This window comes from Canis lupus, chromosome 13, assembly GCF_011100685.1.
Source record: "Canis lupus familiaris isolate Mischka breed German Shepherd chromosome 13, alternate assembly UU_Cfam_GSD_1.0, whole genome shotgun sequence".
Classification (NCBI taxonomy): domain Eukaryota; kingdom Metazoa; phylum Chordata; class Mammalia; order Carnivora; family Canidae; genus Canis; species Canis lupus.
Window position 1 is genome coordinate 59,199,176 of NC_049234.1, and position 18,275 is coordinate 59,217,450.

Below are 18,275 nucleotides of genomic sequence, written 5' to 3' on the forward strand. Positions count from 1 at the left end.
CAGTTCCTATGGGAGTGTGTTTTTATAGGATAATTAAGATTGCTGTAGGGATCTAGGACTTATACCACTTGTAGAATATTGAGTAAACAGAAATTTCAAGTAAATAGTATTTTTCTTGCCTCTTGCTGTTCTTTCTGTCTTGAAAGTTATCCTGCCACTTTTTCCCCTTGTGAGTTTCTCTATTTTGCCTACTTATCAGTTTCAGTGAGACTTTTTGGGGAATACTCCTCTAACCCTGCAGACTCATCCAGAGTCCTCTAATGTTTAACTCGCAGGGTACTGGTTTTTCTCACTCCTCGCTCTTATCACAACTGCTATAAAATTGTTACCTCTGTAGCTAGTTTACATGTTACCCCTGGCACAAGCCATGATACGAGGCAGCATTCATATAGCTTTCTTGACAAAACTTAAAATCCAGAGTAATAAAGAACATATAGTGTTGATGAAACCATATCTATGTAGTAACAGGATGTTAAAATAGGGAACTTTCGGTTTCTTTAGCAGCTGAAAAGGAAAGTCTTGGAATTTTAGATGTACATCTGCATACAGACTTTGCCACAAAGATGCATTTATTGTGCTAGACTCCAGTTTTTTCAGTTATCCAGTCACGGTAGGCTGTCACTCGAGTGTACACTCCTGGCTTATCTGGCAGACCGCATCGGTCCCCCCAGCTTACTATCCCCACGAGGAACCAGAGCCGCCGTGAGTCCTCTTGAACCAGTGGGCCACCCGAGTCACCCTGAGGGAAACACAATGATTAATTGCTTAAGTGTGAGACAACCTAAAGTATTAAGGAGTTTATTTCTATATCAGCAGAAGTCACATCCATTATGACAGTAAATAAATTTAGTCTAACATTCCCTATTGAGACATTATACAACGTTGAAATACTATACCAATTTTCAAGTGAAAATTACCAAAATCCTTCAAGACCACATGTTGTTCCTTCAGCAAATGTGAGAAGATGAGAAGCACGTTTCCCACTGTCCTCAGTTGCATGGCTGAGTGCTTCCCATCCCAGACGTTACCTCTTTTGGGGAGCCTTCCCTGGCCTGTATCTTCCTCCCCACTGTCACCCCTACTAGCTTTGGGCTGGATTAGTTTTTCATTGCCTGTGCTCCCATATCTGTGTACATCTCTTTCCCTCCTGTATTATTATTATTTTTTTTTTATTTTTATTTTTTATGATAGTCACAGAGAGAGAGAGAGAGGCAGAGACATAGGCAGAGGGAGAAGCAAGCTCCATGCACCGGGAGCCCAATGTGGGATTCCATCCCGGGTCTCCAGGATCACGCCCTGGGCCAAAGGCAGGCACCAAACTGCTGTGCCACCCAGGGATCCCCCCTCCTGTGTTATTTTTTATAAGCACCTCGGGTGACTGTTTGAACTTACTCCCTTGTACCAGTTCCCCTCGTGGCATCTGTGCATTGCTGCAAAACTCATGGCTTGTAGAATACTTGCTAATTGTCTGGTTTTTTGGCTACTCTAGAAGGCCTGCCAGGGAAGGCCTACCTATTCTGGACACTGCTGTATCCTAAACTTCTATCTCATTGGTGATGCTAAGGAAATATTTGTTGGATGAATGAGTCTTCAGAAGTCTCACTTATCTTCCTTTTCATAGTCCTGCATGGTGTCTGAGGCATAATATATTATCAAAAAGTATTCTTTGGTGAATAATGAAAAAGACATTTATATGGCAATGAGTAAAACATTCCTTATGAAATACCTACTCACCAATTATAATAAACTAACCAACAAATATTTTAATGCAGTAATCTAGATGGGGAGACAAATTTAGTCTGTTTGACATACTGCATGGTAGGTTAAGTCTGTGGCTTCTGGAGTTAGAGAGCCTGGGTTGGAATCCTCTGCTTATCAGCCATATGAACTTCAGTAACCTAGCTCTCTCTCTCTCTCTCTCTCTCTCTTTTTAATTGAAGTTCAATTTGCCAACGTATAGTATAACACCCAGTGCTCAGCTCTCTCTGCCTTGGTTTCCTCATCTGCAAATAATGCTTCTATAAATGAGTTTTACACACACAACACTTTCAGTGCAACCTGGCATATGGTCTGTACTAATAAAAGTTAGCTTTTACCACGTGTGAGTTTAAAATAGTTTGCTGTTCATTTGACTATGCTTAGTAGCTAGCTTTTCATACCTACTTAATTACTGGTCTAGATGGGGAGAAGGGTCAGTGTGTGAATCACCATGGTAAGCACTGCATAGAGCTAATTGGCACCTGCATCCTTTGGGTTGTGTGTTTGCACTTCAGTTAGCCAGTTCTCAGCACTTACTCATCATTGTGTTTTTGCTGTGATTTCTTCTCCTTTCTAGTAAGAAATTTCTCTGCATGTCTTACCAAGAGTGGCAAGCAGATGTTAACCTAAGAGGCACACATAATTTTCCTGATTCTGGACAGCTTCACTGCCTGATCAGACATTTGAGCTTGTGTTCTGTCTTCTAGACTATATAGCTTTCATGAATGCAAGGACTACATTGCTATGCTGGCACAGTATCTGGTGTACAGAAAGTAATTCATACGTTTTCTCTGAATGAATGAATGAATGAATGAATGGGTGGATGAACTGAAACAAGTATGATCTCATAAGCCTTTTTGTAAACTGTGATTTCTTTTTGAGGCACAAACTCTATGTATTGTTGTATTTCAGTGAAAATTATTGAGTTCTGGAGTGGAACACACAGGGGAAGTTTCATGATAAATTAGGGCTTGATCTGGGCTTAAAAGGAAGAGCAGAATTTGTGTATGAAGGTGGAAAGGGGCATCTTGAGTGAAGCATGAGTAACACCCTTTTATCTTTCAGGTGTTTCCTTAACTCAATCTAGTTAATGCTCTTAGTAGAACCAGAATTGTCAGCGTACAGGTATGTTGCTTATTTGATTGGTGAGTTTTTTTGAAAATCACTATGAAATTTGAGAATTTGTTGATACAGAGCTAGCAATAAAAAATAAACAGGAAGTGGAACAAGAAGTGTTCTCTATCACAAAGACATCTCCACTTAAAGGGAAAAGGCCAATGGGTAATTAATGGTATTTTCAAAATTGATAAACAATTCCTCTCCATTTACACAACCTTGCAGTCAATAAAAATGTTTAATTTTGGGAAAATGCTCATAGATTGGGATCTTTGAGAAAACTGTGGAAGAGCTACTTCTTATCTACTTTTTCAAGAATGTGAGCACTAAATAAAAAACTCAGTAATGTTTGAGGAAAGAATAAACCTGATTTTTTTGCATACTATCTGCCCCCCCCAAAACAGCAGCAGATTCCTCAAGAAAAGATTAATTTTTCTAAATTTCTAGAAATGTAATTTCTGATAGTAAGTAGTTGTTGCTGTTACAATATGGAGTTTCAGACTTAGGATTAAAATCTACTAAAAGACATAAACACGTTAATTGTTTAGATAATATAATTAAAATGTTAGTATTAAAATGCTATTCTGGGCAGCCCAGGTGGCTCAGCAGTTTAGCGCCGCCCTCAGTCCAGGGTGTGATCCTGGAGCGATCCAGTCCCATGTCAGGCTCCCTGCATGGAGCCTGCTTCTCCCTCTGCCTGTCTCTGCCTCTCTCTCTCTCTCTCTCTGTGTCTCTCATGAATAAATAAAATCTTAAAAAAAATGCTATTCTAATAACTTTAAGATTTCATAATTATTTGCATTTTTATGTTTGGTTGAAAATGACAGGCTAGATCTAATAGTTTCCCCCCCTCCTCATTTATGCTGTTTTACAGTTATGGAAACTGTTGTGACTATAGTAACTAAGCTTTTTGTGTACATTTTTTTTATCCTCAAGGTGCTGATATTCAGGTTTTATTTATATTTTAAAATCAATTATTGTCTATGACTCTCAGGGTACGGATTAATTTATTTAAACCTTTATAGTGTTTGAAAGTTTGAGATTGAATTTTTTTTTTTATCAGAGATTGAAATTACATCAGTGGTCATGGTCTAGGTTAAAAACAGGAAAAATAGCTGAGATGACTGAGATTTCTTTGTTTTTTAGCACAGGCCTGGCTAAAGTTCAGTACTATTATTATCCCCATTTTACAGATAAAAAAATTTGTCATAGAGGTTAAGGAATTCAATGCAGTTCTGTCCTGTTCTTGAACTTGGGTGGTTAACATTCTGGAATTTGGTTTCTCAAAATTGGTGTTCAATAACCACAGCAACAAAAATTGGTGTTCAACTGCATAAGAGAATTTTAACTCTAAAATCTAGTTAAGTTTTTAGAGGATCAAGGCTGTGTATTATAATTATGTTACCTCTATGCCTATCACAGTATCACATGCTAGTAAGTACTTACAAACTTGGATAATGATGTGATAATATTGTCATGAACTTACCCGGCATGCATCCACTCCACCTTGAGGTAGGCCAGCACAGAGCATTCCAGGCCTGACAGCTCCGTTATAACTAGTTGGTGCATTACATACATCATTACTTATTATTCTGACCCGTGCTTGCTGTAGATCTGAAACTGTGTTACCTGTGAAGTATAAAAGCAGAAATAAAATGGATAAATTAATAACCTTATGATAAATATGTGAAGGAATAAATGTATCCCAAACACTATTTCTTATGCAGCAAAGGAAGCTATGGAAGATATATGTCAGAGTTTCTTGTCAGAAGAGATTCCTATAGTAGAGTAGAATAACTCCTTTATACAGGTCAATTTTATTTTTTTCCTTTAGCTTTGCCATGCTGTGCCCCTTAGAACCTGAGAGCAAAATAAAACTGCTGTTTTAAGATCTACTAGTAGGATTTAAATTATTCACTGACTGACTTTGAATTGGGAAAATAACACATTGAATAACCTTTAGTCTAACAATGAAAGAGAAACCAGTTGGATTTCAAGGCTAGAGAACTGATTTATTTTATATTGATGTTCCTTCAAAGGGGCACTGCCATTTTTGTGATTGGCACAAATTTTATCTATTAAACTAAATTTTTTGGGTCATGAAAACACAGTGAAATATTTTCTAGGACAACTAAGCCTTCATATTACTCCTTGGAGACATGATCTACAACATGAGCTGAAGCATGTGGAAATTGTTAATGCCATCCTTCCACGCCCTGGCTGATATTCTTATTTTCACCATGGCCCTATTTGTTCTTTCACATTGCCCTCGTTTTTATTCCTATTTTATTCCTTCAATAAACAAGGGTGGGCAATGCACATGTAGAGTTTCTTGCTTTAGAGGCAGGATTCATTTCATCTCAGAATACCTTAATGGTTGTTAATACTTTAAAGGATGTTAAAACCCTTAGAGAATACCTATCCAAATATTCTATTCAATTATTTTTAATTTTCTTTATAGGGGAGACATTTGAGACCTAGGGCTTCTGCATCATTGAAGAACTCATATTTCTTCATCACTTTCTTTTACATGTCCCTATTAATATGTTTGAAAATTTCCTACAATTTGTAGGGACACTGCTTTGCTTTGCTGAGGAAACTCAGGAATAACCAGAGCTTGGGCTCATCAGAATATAGAATGGTTTCTTCCATAAAACATGTCCTTCACGTGTTCCCTAATTAAAAAATATTGCATAGCAGCAAGTACCAGGAGGTTTTGTTGCTGTTATTGTTTTATTTTTCCCGAGACACTTACCACCGTATTCTTGAGATCCCCATCCTGTTACATAAGCAGAAGAACCAGGTGGAATATTCTGGGTAGCCTCTGGGAGACACACCCTATGGATATTTTTGGTAAAGTTGATACCTCCTTCAAGTTGTATAGCTGCAATATCATTTTCATGAGTTGCAGGGTTATAATTGTTATGGATTAAAATAGTCCTTACTCTTCTTTTCTGTTTAGGAAATGCTATTGAAGCACCAAAGATGGCAGTCCACTGACGAGGATTAGATTGGCTAAAAAAATATGAAAACATACTTTGAATACGGAATTTGTGAGCATGTCAAACATTTGAATTTTGTGTCTGTCATCCCTGTCACCAGCTAGCAACTGTTTGATCAATATCTCTTTGGTATGTATTTCTGGATTACACAGCTAGTAAATGAATGATCATTTATCTAAAGGGTCTGTGATTTGGGCTTGATTAACTCAGTGTTGCTCCTAATGTTGAATAACAATAAAATGTAACCACATAATAATGTAAGAGTTTTGTGGAATTTAAATAGAGATGATACAGAAATAAAAATTTTATGTCCAGGAAATAATTTTATAAGGTAGAGTAGCTTGTGTGAGAGTGAATGCTAAGTAAAAAATTCTAAAGAAAAAAGTAGTAAAAAAATTAAAAAAGTAGTTTACAACAAGCAAATTACATGATTTTTTTTATATTGAACTTCTGCTCAGGATCTTTACAGAGAAGATTCTAAAGATATTCTTCATCTCTTCCTTCCCTCCTTTTTTCTCTCATCCAGCAAGTGAATAAGAGCATGATTTTGGAGCCAGTTAGATTTAGATTTAAATCTTGGCCATGCCATACATTAACAGTGTTATTTAGGGAAACTCATTTCATATCTCTAATTCTTAGTTTATTTTTGCATAAAATATGATTGATGATATCCTCTAACACAGTTGTAAGTATTGAGACGAGTGTGTCAAGCACAGTGTTTGGCACACAATAAGCATTCAATGAAGGTAACAATTATTTTCATCAGTTAGATTTGAACAAGGCATTACTAAGTGTCTACTTTGTATAAGAAACAGTGTGAATGTCTGGGAACAAAAATATAAATAAGTATGCTACAGCAATCAGACCCAAAAAATGACATAGAAGTCATCTGAATCAGCAAGGAAGAAGTACAACTTTCAGTATTCGCAGATGACATGATACATACTATATCTAGAAAACCTGAAAGACTCCACCAAAAAACTGCTAGAACTGATAAATGAATTTAGTAAAGTTGCAGGATACAAACTCAGTATATAGAAATCTTTTACATTTCTATACACCAGTAATGAAGTAGCAGAGGGAGACATTAGGGAATCAATCCCATTTACAATTGCACCAAAACCAATAAGATACCCAGGAATAAACCTAACCAAAGAGATGAAAGACCTATACTCTTAAAAACTATAAAACACCGATGAAATACATTGAAGAGGACACAAAGAAATGGAAATACATTCCATGCTCATGGATTGGAAGAGCAAATATTATTAAAATGTCTATGTACCCAAAGCAATCTACACATTTAATGAAATGTCTATCAAAATATCAAAGGCATTTTTCACAGAACTACAGAAAACAACCCTAAAATTTGTATGGAACCACAAAAGACCCCCAAGAGGCAAAGCAATCTTGAAAAAGAAAAGGAAAGCTGGAAGTATCACAATTCTGGACTTCAAGTTATATTAGAAAGCTCTAGTAATTAAAACGGTTTAGTGCCGGCACAAAGACACATAGATCAATAGAACAGTGAAAACCTAGAAATGAATAGAAAACCTAGAAATGAACCCACAATTATATGGTTAATTAATCTTTGACAAAGCAGGAAAGAAGATGTTTCAAGCATTTAAAATCATGAATTCCTTTGGTAATCGGTGATATTTATAACAGTGGTTTTCTTTATAGTGATATCCTTTACTTAGCATTTGGTGGTTGGATCTGTGTAGGGCTTAGAATACAGTACAGTTTGTATTATATCCCTGATGATGCTAAGTGCCTGCTAAATCCAGGTATTGCATTTAAGAGCAGTTGCTCAATCTGTTTCTTTTCCATAAGGTGTTAATATCCCTTTCCCCATTTCTTCCCTTTGGAATTCTGAAGAATCTTCACCATTTCTAAGGAGTCCTTTGCAGATTTGAGGGTACTGCTGCATAACATAGTGCCTGTTACAAAACTATTATGAGGGAGTTAAGTTTAACAAGACTACTGCACGATACTCTTAAATCCGAAAAAGTACGTAGAGTCCAGTAGAAGAGAATAATTCAGTCTGCTTGGGACTCAAGGTTCATGCTTTGAGAAATGTCTGGATTGATCGGATAGGAGGGCTCTGGGTATGTGGTAAGTTGGATTTTAGACTGTGGCTATTTAGTGAGTCTGAGAAGAGGATAGATATGGTCAGAGGCACATTTGATTTAGATCTTCACTTTTTTGAGTGAACATTTTGAGTTTAGTTCCCAGCAACTGTAGGGATCTAGGATGCTCCAATAATAAGGTTGTGTCTTTCCCTAACAGATTTACTCATCTGTCTAAAGTCCTTCTATTCTAAGTAAGTTTTTCATCCTACTCTACCCTGACAGTTTATTACTTTCATGTTAGCAATAACCTTCAGTCACATCAATGAAGAAATGAAGAACTTTAAGTAGTTTAAATTCATGTTATTTACGCTACTCATCATTATTGATCATTATTTTTGTGCATATCTATCTCTAACATTAGAATGTAGGCTCCTTTAAAGTATGAGCAGTGTTTAATTAGCTTCTCTGATAATACTATGCTCATAGTAGATATTCAATAATTGTTTTGAGAGAATTAGTTAATGGCATACAACAGTCTCAGATCAGCCATCAGCCCGCTGATCAGCTTTCATGATATAATGTGCAAACATCCTGTAGCAATTCATTTTTTTAAAATTTTTATTTATTTATGATAGTCACACAGAGAGAGAGAGAGAGAGAGGCAGAGACACAGGCAGAGGGAGAAGCAGGCTCCATGCACCGGGAGCCCGACGTGGGATTCGATCCCGGGTCTCCAGGATTGCGCCCTGGGCCAAAGGCAGGTGCTAAACCGCTGAGCCACCCAGGGATCCCCTGTAGCAATTCATTTTGCTACGATTTAACATATGTTTACATTAGTGTATTTAATCCTATCAAAAACACTAAGACATAGATAACAGTATGCCCTTAATTTGGAAGAAAAATAAAAGAGGCTTATAAAGGTTCAATAAATTTCCCAAGCTTTCATAGCTAGGATTTAAGTGAAACATTCTGACATATAAATCATTGTTCTTTATCATGATGGCATGCTATTGCCTGAAACAGAAAAAAATTGGATTAAATTTAGCAAGCTGAAGGGAGAAAAAAAAAGTTTGTTTTTGCTATTATGAATAGGAAGAAAACACTCATTAATTTTTTCTTTTTGCATTCAATTCCTTTTAGCATAATCCAATTACGTTCAGTCCTGGGAGGTATGGGTGGAGTTCTTCTATATATGTCTCTCCTAGTCATTCCTGGATGGGTAGGTAAGCTGTGGTCTCACCTTCTGAAGCAGTGAGCTGCTGACAGGATCCACATGCTACTGATCAGGACACCTCCACAGTGGTGAACATTATTCTTCTGTAGACTGACTTGCCATGGCCAATCTCCTTCTTCAGCCTTGTTGCCTCCTAGGATCCTCTCCTCAGACAAAGTTATTAGGTCTGGACGGGCCCCACATCCTAATGAGAAAAAGATATTAAAGTGCTGGAAGATCATGATTCATTTACTTTGGGGAAATGCTGCCAAGAATCTATCTTTTACAACTTGTCTTTTATGTATTCTTCCCCAGGACATGCTAGGCTTTCCAAAAGCATGATCAGTGTGTTATTTTTTAGGGTATTTATGTGACTACTATTGACTATAGACTGCATTTTATTTATTTTTTTAAAAAGATTTTATTCATTTATTCATGAGAGAGAGAGAGAGAGAGAGGCAGAGACACAGGCAGAGGGAGAAGCAGGCTCCATGCAGGGAGCCCGATGCGGAACTTGGGTCTCCAGGATCACACCCTGGGCTGAAGGCGGCGCTAAACCATAAACCACTGAGCCACCTGGGCTGCCCTATAGACTGCATTTTAGAGATTATTTCTGAATTTAATTGACATGGAGCTTCAAATTCTGGAGCAGCTTGTGTTCTCTGGAATTTTCCATGAAAATAAGTTAAGATAGGTCAGTGCTGGATATAACAGCTTGAGCCACAAGTTTACTAGGAAATTTCCATCTTCTCTATAGCTTTCCTATTCAAAAGTGCAGTCTGTGTACCTGCAGTACCGGCATACCCTGGAAATTTATTAGAAATGTTGCCATTGTGTGAAGATAGCCTAAGGGTCTATCAGTGGATGAATGGGTCAAAAGAATGTTTACACACACACACACACACACACACACACACACACACACACACACAGAGGGTTATTATTCAACCTTAAATAAGAAGGAAATTCTTCTGTTTGCAACAATGTGGATGAACTGGAGAGTATCATGCTAAGTAAAGTAAGTCAGACAAATAGTACCACCTATATGTTGTGGAATCTTTTTTTTTTTTTATGTTGTGGAATCTTAAAAAAAAAAAAATAGTCAAGCTCCTAAAAAGAATGAGTAGAAAGTAGTTGCCATGAGCTAGAGGGTTGGGGAAATGGAGAGAATTTGGTAAAAGTGTAAAAACTTTCAGGCATAAGGTAAATAAGGTCTGAGGATCTAGTGTAAAACATGATGACTATAGTTCATAACACTATTGTATAATTGAAATTTTCTAGGAGTATAGAACTTAAATGTTCTCACCAAAAAAGTGTGTGTGGAGAGGTGTTAAACATGTGAGGCTATGAATATGTTAACTAGATGGAATTTTTTCATAATGTATACATATAACAAATCATGATCTTGTGTACTTTAAATATCTTACAATATTGTCAATTATACCTCAAAGCTGAAAAAAATGGACTCTAAGACCCACACTAGGGAAGAATCAGAAGCTGTGTTCTCCTCCTCCTCAACTTTATTGTGGAATAATTGACAAATATAATTCTGTATATTTAAAGTGTACAGTGCAATGAGTTGATATACGTATACATTGTTGATTGCCAAGATCAAGGCAACCAACACCTCCATCAGCTCACATAGTTAACTCTTCTTGTGCATGTGTGGTGAGAATGATGAAGGTCTACTTTTAGCAACTTGCAAGCATACAATACTGTTATTGACCATAGGCACCGTGCTGTGTGTTAGATCCTCAGAACTTACTAGAAGCTGCATTCTAACAAGTGACTCATGTGTACACTGACGTTGGAAAACTGTTCTTATCAAGAAATCTTCATAGTGGTAATTCAACTCCTCATGTAATTCCCGGGCCATCTCCATAATCAACTCTACATTACCAGATGTGCCCTTGAAAAAGAGTTACTTCAGGTCCACAGACTATTCTTGAGGGTAAGTGACGGTCTCTCAGTATCTAGAGAGGCTTATTTACACATCATAAGAGAGAAAACCCATGAACACTCCAATGGGTGAAGCTGAAATGATCATTCAAGTCCTCCCAATTCCCATCCCCATGATTTGTTTCCATTTTTTAAGTTGATTACTAAGAAATTAGAAGTAAGTCACCAACAATAATTTCTATTGCTCTAAAGTAGTGAGATTGCTTCAATAGGACATCTATCCAAAGGTATTTTTTCCTAACAGACTTTCCAGATAAAGGAGGGCCAGACTTCCATTAAGAGTATACACAGAACATAAGTTCCTCCCCTGTATCCTTCAACCAAATTCCCTAGTAAATTACTGAAGCACGTTTTCATTAAAAGGAAGCATGAATTAAATACATAATGAAGTTGAAAAATACCCATAAAGGTAGCATAACCTTGTAACATCAATTAAGTATTTGATATAGGCCAGCTATTGAGGTACACTGAACTAGTTTCTAACTACTTTCATCACTAGAGAAGTAAAGAGCTCTTTTCTAGGGTTTATATTTCTGTTGTGGTAGCCTGAGAATATACTGAATTACATTGAAAAGTAGTGACTTTTCTTTCAGATTAGAGAAATTAAACTGACAATACTTTTATAATTTTTTTATTATTCCTTTTTATTTTTTATTTATTTTTTAAAATAAATTTTATTTATTTATTCACGAAAGACACAGAAAGAGAAAGGCAGAGACACAGGCAGAGGGAGAAGTAGGCTCCATGCTGGGAGCCTGATGTGGGACTCTATCCTGGGACCTGAACCGGAGGCAGATGCTTAACCTCTGAGCCACCCAGGCGTCCCTATTATTCTTTTTAATTAACTTAAATTACCCTAAACAACAAAGCAGACTATTCTAGTGGTTAGGGGGAGCCATATAAATGGTATCACCAAACATAATTTACAAGTCTACAGAAATGCCAACATAGAGCAGGATAAGAAAAGGTTCCCAAGGCTGCCACGAAAATTATCCTGAGGTCAGACTCGACCCAGAATGTCACTGCGGCCACCTCCTTTTAAAAGGAGGTGAAAACCTAAACATCACTCCATGGGCCAATGGAATCAGTGATGTTTTATCTCAACAGCAGGCACAAGAGTGAATTGAGAATAAAGATAACACCTTAACAGAAACTACCTTGGCAAACAGTGCAAACACTTGAACATTTACTATTCATATTTTGGTAAACCATTTTTATGAGATAATTTTGAAACTTACCTTCAGTGAAAATATTTACTGTATCCTGGTCAGTAATGGCTGGTGTTAAAAAAAAAAAAAAAGTGAGAGTAAGATCAATACCAGAAGGACTGTATATTATTTCACCTTAATTTCTTAAATGTAGTCCTCAGACAGCCATCATCAGAATCACTCAGAGAGCTGATAAGATACAGATTTCTAGGCTTCTTCCTAGACCTGCTAAAAGAACCTCTGAGTCATAAGCCCCAGAAATCTCTGCACTTACAATATTCCCCCAATTTATTGTTATTTATATTAAAGTTTGTGCTTTAATTTCTTATCAAACACTAAAAGATACTTAAAAGATATTTAAAAGATATTCCTGCCCTCAAGCTACTCGATTTAGTTGGGAAAACAGTATAAGAGAAGTTAAATTTTCATTTACTTGAATATATATGCGGGTATATAGAGATGTATGTACTACTTTAGTACAAGAATACTGATACTAATCTTGGTACTGCAGGTATAATAGTGAGCAAAACACAGGAGGTCTGCCCTCACATAATTTACAGCTAGAAATTATTCAAGGACTCATTCAAATAAATTTAAGTGGAGAGGAAAAGGGAGAGGGTTATCATGCTACCTGAGGGATTCACTGAGTTATCATGGTGAGAAAAACATTTCAGATGCATTTTGAAGACCTAAAAGGAACTTTCCAGGCAGACAAGCAGTGAAAAGGTATTCCAGGTGGAAAGTGTAGTGGGTCCAAGTGTATGGAGATGTATGATGTTGTGGAATCATCAAGTCAGTAGAGCAGTGCAAGTGCAGCAAAAGGGAAATGGTGGGAGGGCACAGACAGAAAAAATGTTTAGCAGATAGTAAAGGTCTGTCTATTCCAATTTAAGGTCTGCTTACAGAGCTGCTTTCTTTGCACGTCCTACAGCCATCTCAAACTCAACGTGACCAAATTTACCTCAAATTTGCTACTTATGTTATATTTCCTCCTTTAGGAAATGATCCCACTTCTACTGGTGGCTAGAAATCTGAAACAGTCTCTAATTCTTCCCTTCCTGTCATCTTCACCTCTTACTGTTTTTCAGATTTTGTACCTTCTAGCCTCTAACAAACCTTTGAATTAGGTGCATCCCATCCTCTCCATCCCCCTGGCTATAACTTTAATTCATACTTTCATCATTTGACATCTTTGCTAATTACAATAACTTTCAATCTGAATTCCCTGCCTCAACTTTTGTACTTTTCAGTATGTCTATCTCTACTTTGCCAGGCTGTTTTTTTTCTAAAAAATGTATGTCAGACATTTCCTTGCTTGAAAACTTTTAATGAGAAATCAGCTTACTTCCCATAAAATAAACGTAAAACGTCTCAGACAAGTTTTCATGCTCTCTAAAATCAGTTTATCCAAACTTAATTGCTGCCAAAAGTGTCACAGGGTTTGGGAATTATATCGCTTTGTGAGTGTCAGAGGAGCCAAAACATCCTTTTAGAGGCAGGAAAGAACTGACCACCCCTTTTTGTTCTTTGGATAAGAGACTTGAGTTCAAATCCTGCCTTCCCTACATGCTGATTGTATAACCCTGGGTAATTCTCTTCTTTTTTGAGTGGGAACAATAAAAGTATAAGACATGATTGTTCTGAGGATTAAGCAAACTGTAATGGATGAGCATTAGCCAGTCAGAAAGGACACAACAAACCTTGGAGCTAGAGCAGCGTCTTGGAAGTCCTAGCTATGCTAATCATTAACTCTTCAGTTACGGGGGATGAGCTGGGAGTCCAGGGTAGGGATGGGAGGATTTGAAGAGCCTGGGACGACACCTCTGTGGGCCTAGTGCAGTGGTGGTTTGTCAACACATAGGAAAACATTTCAATATCTTAACAGTTAGTGTAGCTGTCACAGGTGTATACTGATTGAATACCAGTCCAGCGTGGGGGCTACCAAAATCCTTTAATGTTGAGCTTATTATGAGGGAATCATGGTTTATTAAGATAGTAGTGCATGACAAAGTTGGAGGAGAGTCTTTAAATTTTATGCACATATTAAGTCTTTTTTTTAGTCATGCAAGAAATATTAATGGAGTATCTATTTTTTGTTAGATACTGGGTAGTAGAAGGACATTAGGATGAACAGGACAGACTGATTCTTGCCTTCAGGAAGCTTACAGAGTAGGATGAAGACAAACAATACAAAAATCACACAAAATGTTTTGTGGTTTCGATTGTGACGAATGTTATGAAGGAAAATGAAGTCAGTGATACAGGTAAATAATTGAGTAATGGAAGTTTAAAAAGGCTTATGTTAGAAAGCTGTGATTCAGGTAAGACCTATGGATTCAAGGGGGTGATCTAGTGAGTATCATAAGAAACTGGAACAATGGGGACTCCTGGATGGTTAAGTGCTTGCCTTTGGCTCAAATCGTGATCTGAGGGTTCAGGGATTGAGCCCTGTGTCAGGCTCCCTGCTCGGTGGGGAGACTGCTTCTCCCTTTCTCCTGCCTGTCTTTCTCTCTTGCTTTCTCTCTCTCCTTAAAATAAATAAATAAATAAATAAATATATATATATATATATATATATATATATATTTTTTTTTTTTTTTTTTTAAGAAACTGGAACAATGTATGCAAAAGCCCTGAGGCAGGAAGGAGAGGAGTTTGGCAGGTGGAAAAAAAATGAAAGTGTGACCGGATTATGGTGAATGAGGAAGAGTGGTAAGTGGTATAATAAGTAGCTGAAGGGTCAATTATGAACCAGATAATGCAGTGCTTTAGAACCGATGGTCATATCATTTAGTGTCGAGCCAGGATACCAAGGGATCAATATTAATAATGGTTCTTGGACAATTGGCATGAACTTGGACTGTCCCAGGTAAGCCAGGAAATTTGGTATCCTAGTTACAGGTATTTTTTGTTTGTTTATTTTATTTGTGGGAAGTCATGGGAAGCTTTTAAGTAATATTGAAATTATGTTTTAAAATATTTCCTTGATCAGCATGTGGACAGTATTTTGGAAGGGGCCAAGAAAATATTTAAAAGAATAGTATAGAGGCTACTGCAGTAGTTCAAGTCAGATATTATGTTGGCTTGGACCAAACAGGTAGCAATAGGGTGGGAAAAAAGTGGAAATAGACTGAAGACAAGCAGAGTTACAGATATTTTCAGAGAGGAGTTAGGGATGTCGCTAAATCTAATTTTCGTCTTTATTCTACAAGTATTTATCAGATACCTTCCAATTGCATTCTGTGTTCTGGATGAGGTGGAGTGGCAGTTAAATTGTTCTCTGATTTTTGTGGTAATTCTGAATGCTACCAAACAGCCTTACGTATCTACAGTCATCAAGACAAGTATGTATTCTACTGTAGAAAAATTGAAATGACATTTATTAAAATAAGTGTTCTTTAAAAAAAATTGTTCTGATCTTGAGCAGCTAGTTACCATTTCTATGGCATATCTACAGATTGAACATCTGGCAACAACATTTCTCATAAGGAGTGTTGAGATGGAAAATTACTAAAGAATTTTTAGCTAATAAAATTTACTATATGAATACTAAATGATTCTTTAAACTTTAGAATGTTTTATTTTGGAAAACTATGCATTATGTCTACCCTTATAATATATTGTTTTCTTAAAGGTTAATTTCAAGGAAATAAAAGGTCAGTTTCATTAAATTAAAACCTGAATTATACCTGGTTAAGTTGATATTTTAGTATAAAATGGCATATAAAAATGGTACTTGCATGTTATCTCAGTTGAAGGGCTTATTTCCAAGTTTCCAGAATTATTCAGCATTTGGTGTAAAACAGACTTAATTCTGCTTTTCATCAATGCTCCATTGTTATTTCTAGTGAATTTAAATTTCATGACAACATCTGCTATCACACCATTACCTTCTTGCCTAAAAACCATAAATATATTAAAAAATAAATAATTATAATTTTCTGCTATTCTGTTTATATATACTCTTATTGATTAAACATTAAAAAATTTACTTGGGGAATTTGACTTTAGAACAGATTCATATAACAGTGTTTGCATACTTACTGATATATCACAATGCTATTCCACAAATATTTGATTTCAGAGCGTAGTATACTACCCACCATGCAGTATAGCTGGCTTTGAAGTCGGAACACCAGAGGTTGAATATCAAATCTGCCATTTACTGTTCAACTTTGGTAAGTTATTGGTTCCTTAATCTTTCTGTATCTGAGTCTCTTCACGTTAAAATAAATTGTAATGAATGTTATGTGAATTAATACATGCTAAACTTTTGGGAAGAGTACATAGCATACAGTAAGTGAATAATTGTTAGCTATTATTAGACTTCACAAATCTTAAAAAAAATAGAAAACATTATCTCATTAAACAAAACTCTAAAGAGAAGAGGTTCCAAATTATGTGATTTAAAGGATCAGGTTAATTTTCTAGTACCTAAGTGTGTTAATGTGGCTACAAAAGCAAAATTTAACTTTTGTAGTCATATGTTAAAATTTTAACTCTTTGTCAGTTAGCCACAGATATTCTCCACAATGAGCCTTAGTAATTTGACTAAAGGCTATGATTATCATAAATCGATATAATTTCCACCTCCTTACATGAAAATTACCATGTAAATAATTTCTTCCACCTAACATTAGCCATTATCTTTTCTGAAAATGTGCATTAGATAAGTTTGTTCCTAGTATTTATTCTAGGTCTCTTCCTCTCCTCTCAATTGTCATTTCTAGAATAAAACTCATTCCAGATATTAATTTAATATTTACTTAGCAAATGTTAAATAGCCATCTTCTTGTACTAGGCATTGTTCTTAGTTTCAAAAATTACCTGTGACCAAGATTCATAGTTGCCATTCTCATGGATTTTGCAGTTTAGATAAAGGAGCAGACACTGAAGAAATAATTATAGCTTGCATTTCTAGCAACATGAAAGCCTAAATAGTTTTTAAAAACTTCTCCATATAAAATAACCAGAAATGCTCAATAAAATGTAATAAATGTCATTTGAAATATAGAACTAAGCTCACATTCAAGTAAGAGAAATCTTGGAAGACCAAACATAAAAAACATGAATATTATGTAGTAATCACTAGAATGTCCAACAGACTTGAGTTGTAGCATTTACATGTATGCTGGAGAGGAGGCTCTGGGCTAGTGCTAATTAGGGAGATGAATGTGAGGTTTCTAAATAAGACCAGGATTCTCAAAAAACTAAAAGTGAAAGCATGGATTGGAAAGAAAAAAATGTGCTCATCATATCATAAAAAAAAAAAAGAAGTTTATGTATCTCACAGTTCCAGGTCTAGACAGAAAAAAGAAGATTCTCCTGATAATTCATGATCATGAGCCTAGCTGCATGAAAGTTTTGGATTTGCATTATCACCATCAAAGCAAAACATAAAGGATACTTAAAGGTACATGGATTCGTGTGAAAATATGTAAAGGAAGTAATTCAGTAAGAAGGAGATTGAACCCAGGAGGTAGAGTAAGAAATAGGGAGCAAAGAAAATAGTAAACTGGTATTGTGTCATTACAATGACTAATTTGAGGTCATTACAAGTAGGATTGAACTAAAACATCATTCATAATAGCATGAACAAGAGTTCAAAATTCCCTCCATTATTTGGAAGAAGGATAGTGGATTAGGCCAACTCTCATTTAAATTTTAAGAAAATCACTAAAATAAGGCAAAGATGATCAGAATGCATTGGAAAATATAACTAGCTGTGTTTCTGTTTTAGGAGAAATGTATAACCTATAAGGATACATAAATATTGAAAATGAAATATTGAAAACTGCTCTTGAGGTTAGGCATAATGAAGAACTGAGTGAAGTCTAGTGAAACTGAGACTAGTCTAGATGGAGGGTAGTGAAAGATAAGCCCATAGAAGGAGATGGTAAGAGGAAGTCAGATAAAGGAAGATTCAGTAAGCTTTGTTACATATATA

The 18,275-nt window shown here is 36.1% G+C and overlaps 1 protein-coding gene across 1 annotated transcript in view; it reads right to left on the reverse strand.

Annotated features, from left to right (window-relative positions):
- Positions 1-544: 544 nt before the first annotated feature.
- The window catches only part of TMPRSS11D (transmembrane serine protease 11D), a 50,185-nt gene continuing 32,454 nt past the window's right edge, over positions 545-18,275 (reverse strand). Inside the window, exons 5-10 of the mRNA XM_038555116.1 lie at positions 16,069-16,226; positions 12,359-12,397; positions 9,189-9,366; positions 5,630-5,889; positions 4,361-4,503; positions 545-739 (exon numbers count right to left, since the gene is read on the reverse strand). Coding sequence (XP_038411044.1) covers positions 578-739; positions 4,361-4,503; positions 5,630-5,889; positions 9,189-9,366; positions 12,359-12,397; positions 16,069-16,226 — 940 coding nt within the window. The 3' untranslated portion in view covers positions 545-577. The remainder of the gene's footprint in view (positions 740-4,360; positions 4,504-5,629; positions 5,890-9,188; positions 9,367-12,358; positions 12,398-16,068; positions 16,227-18,275) is intronic.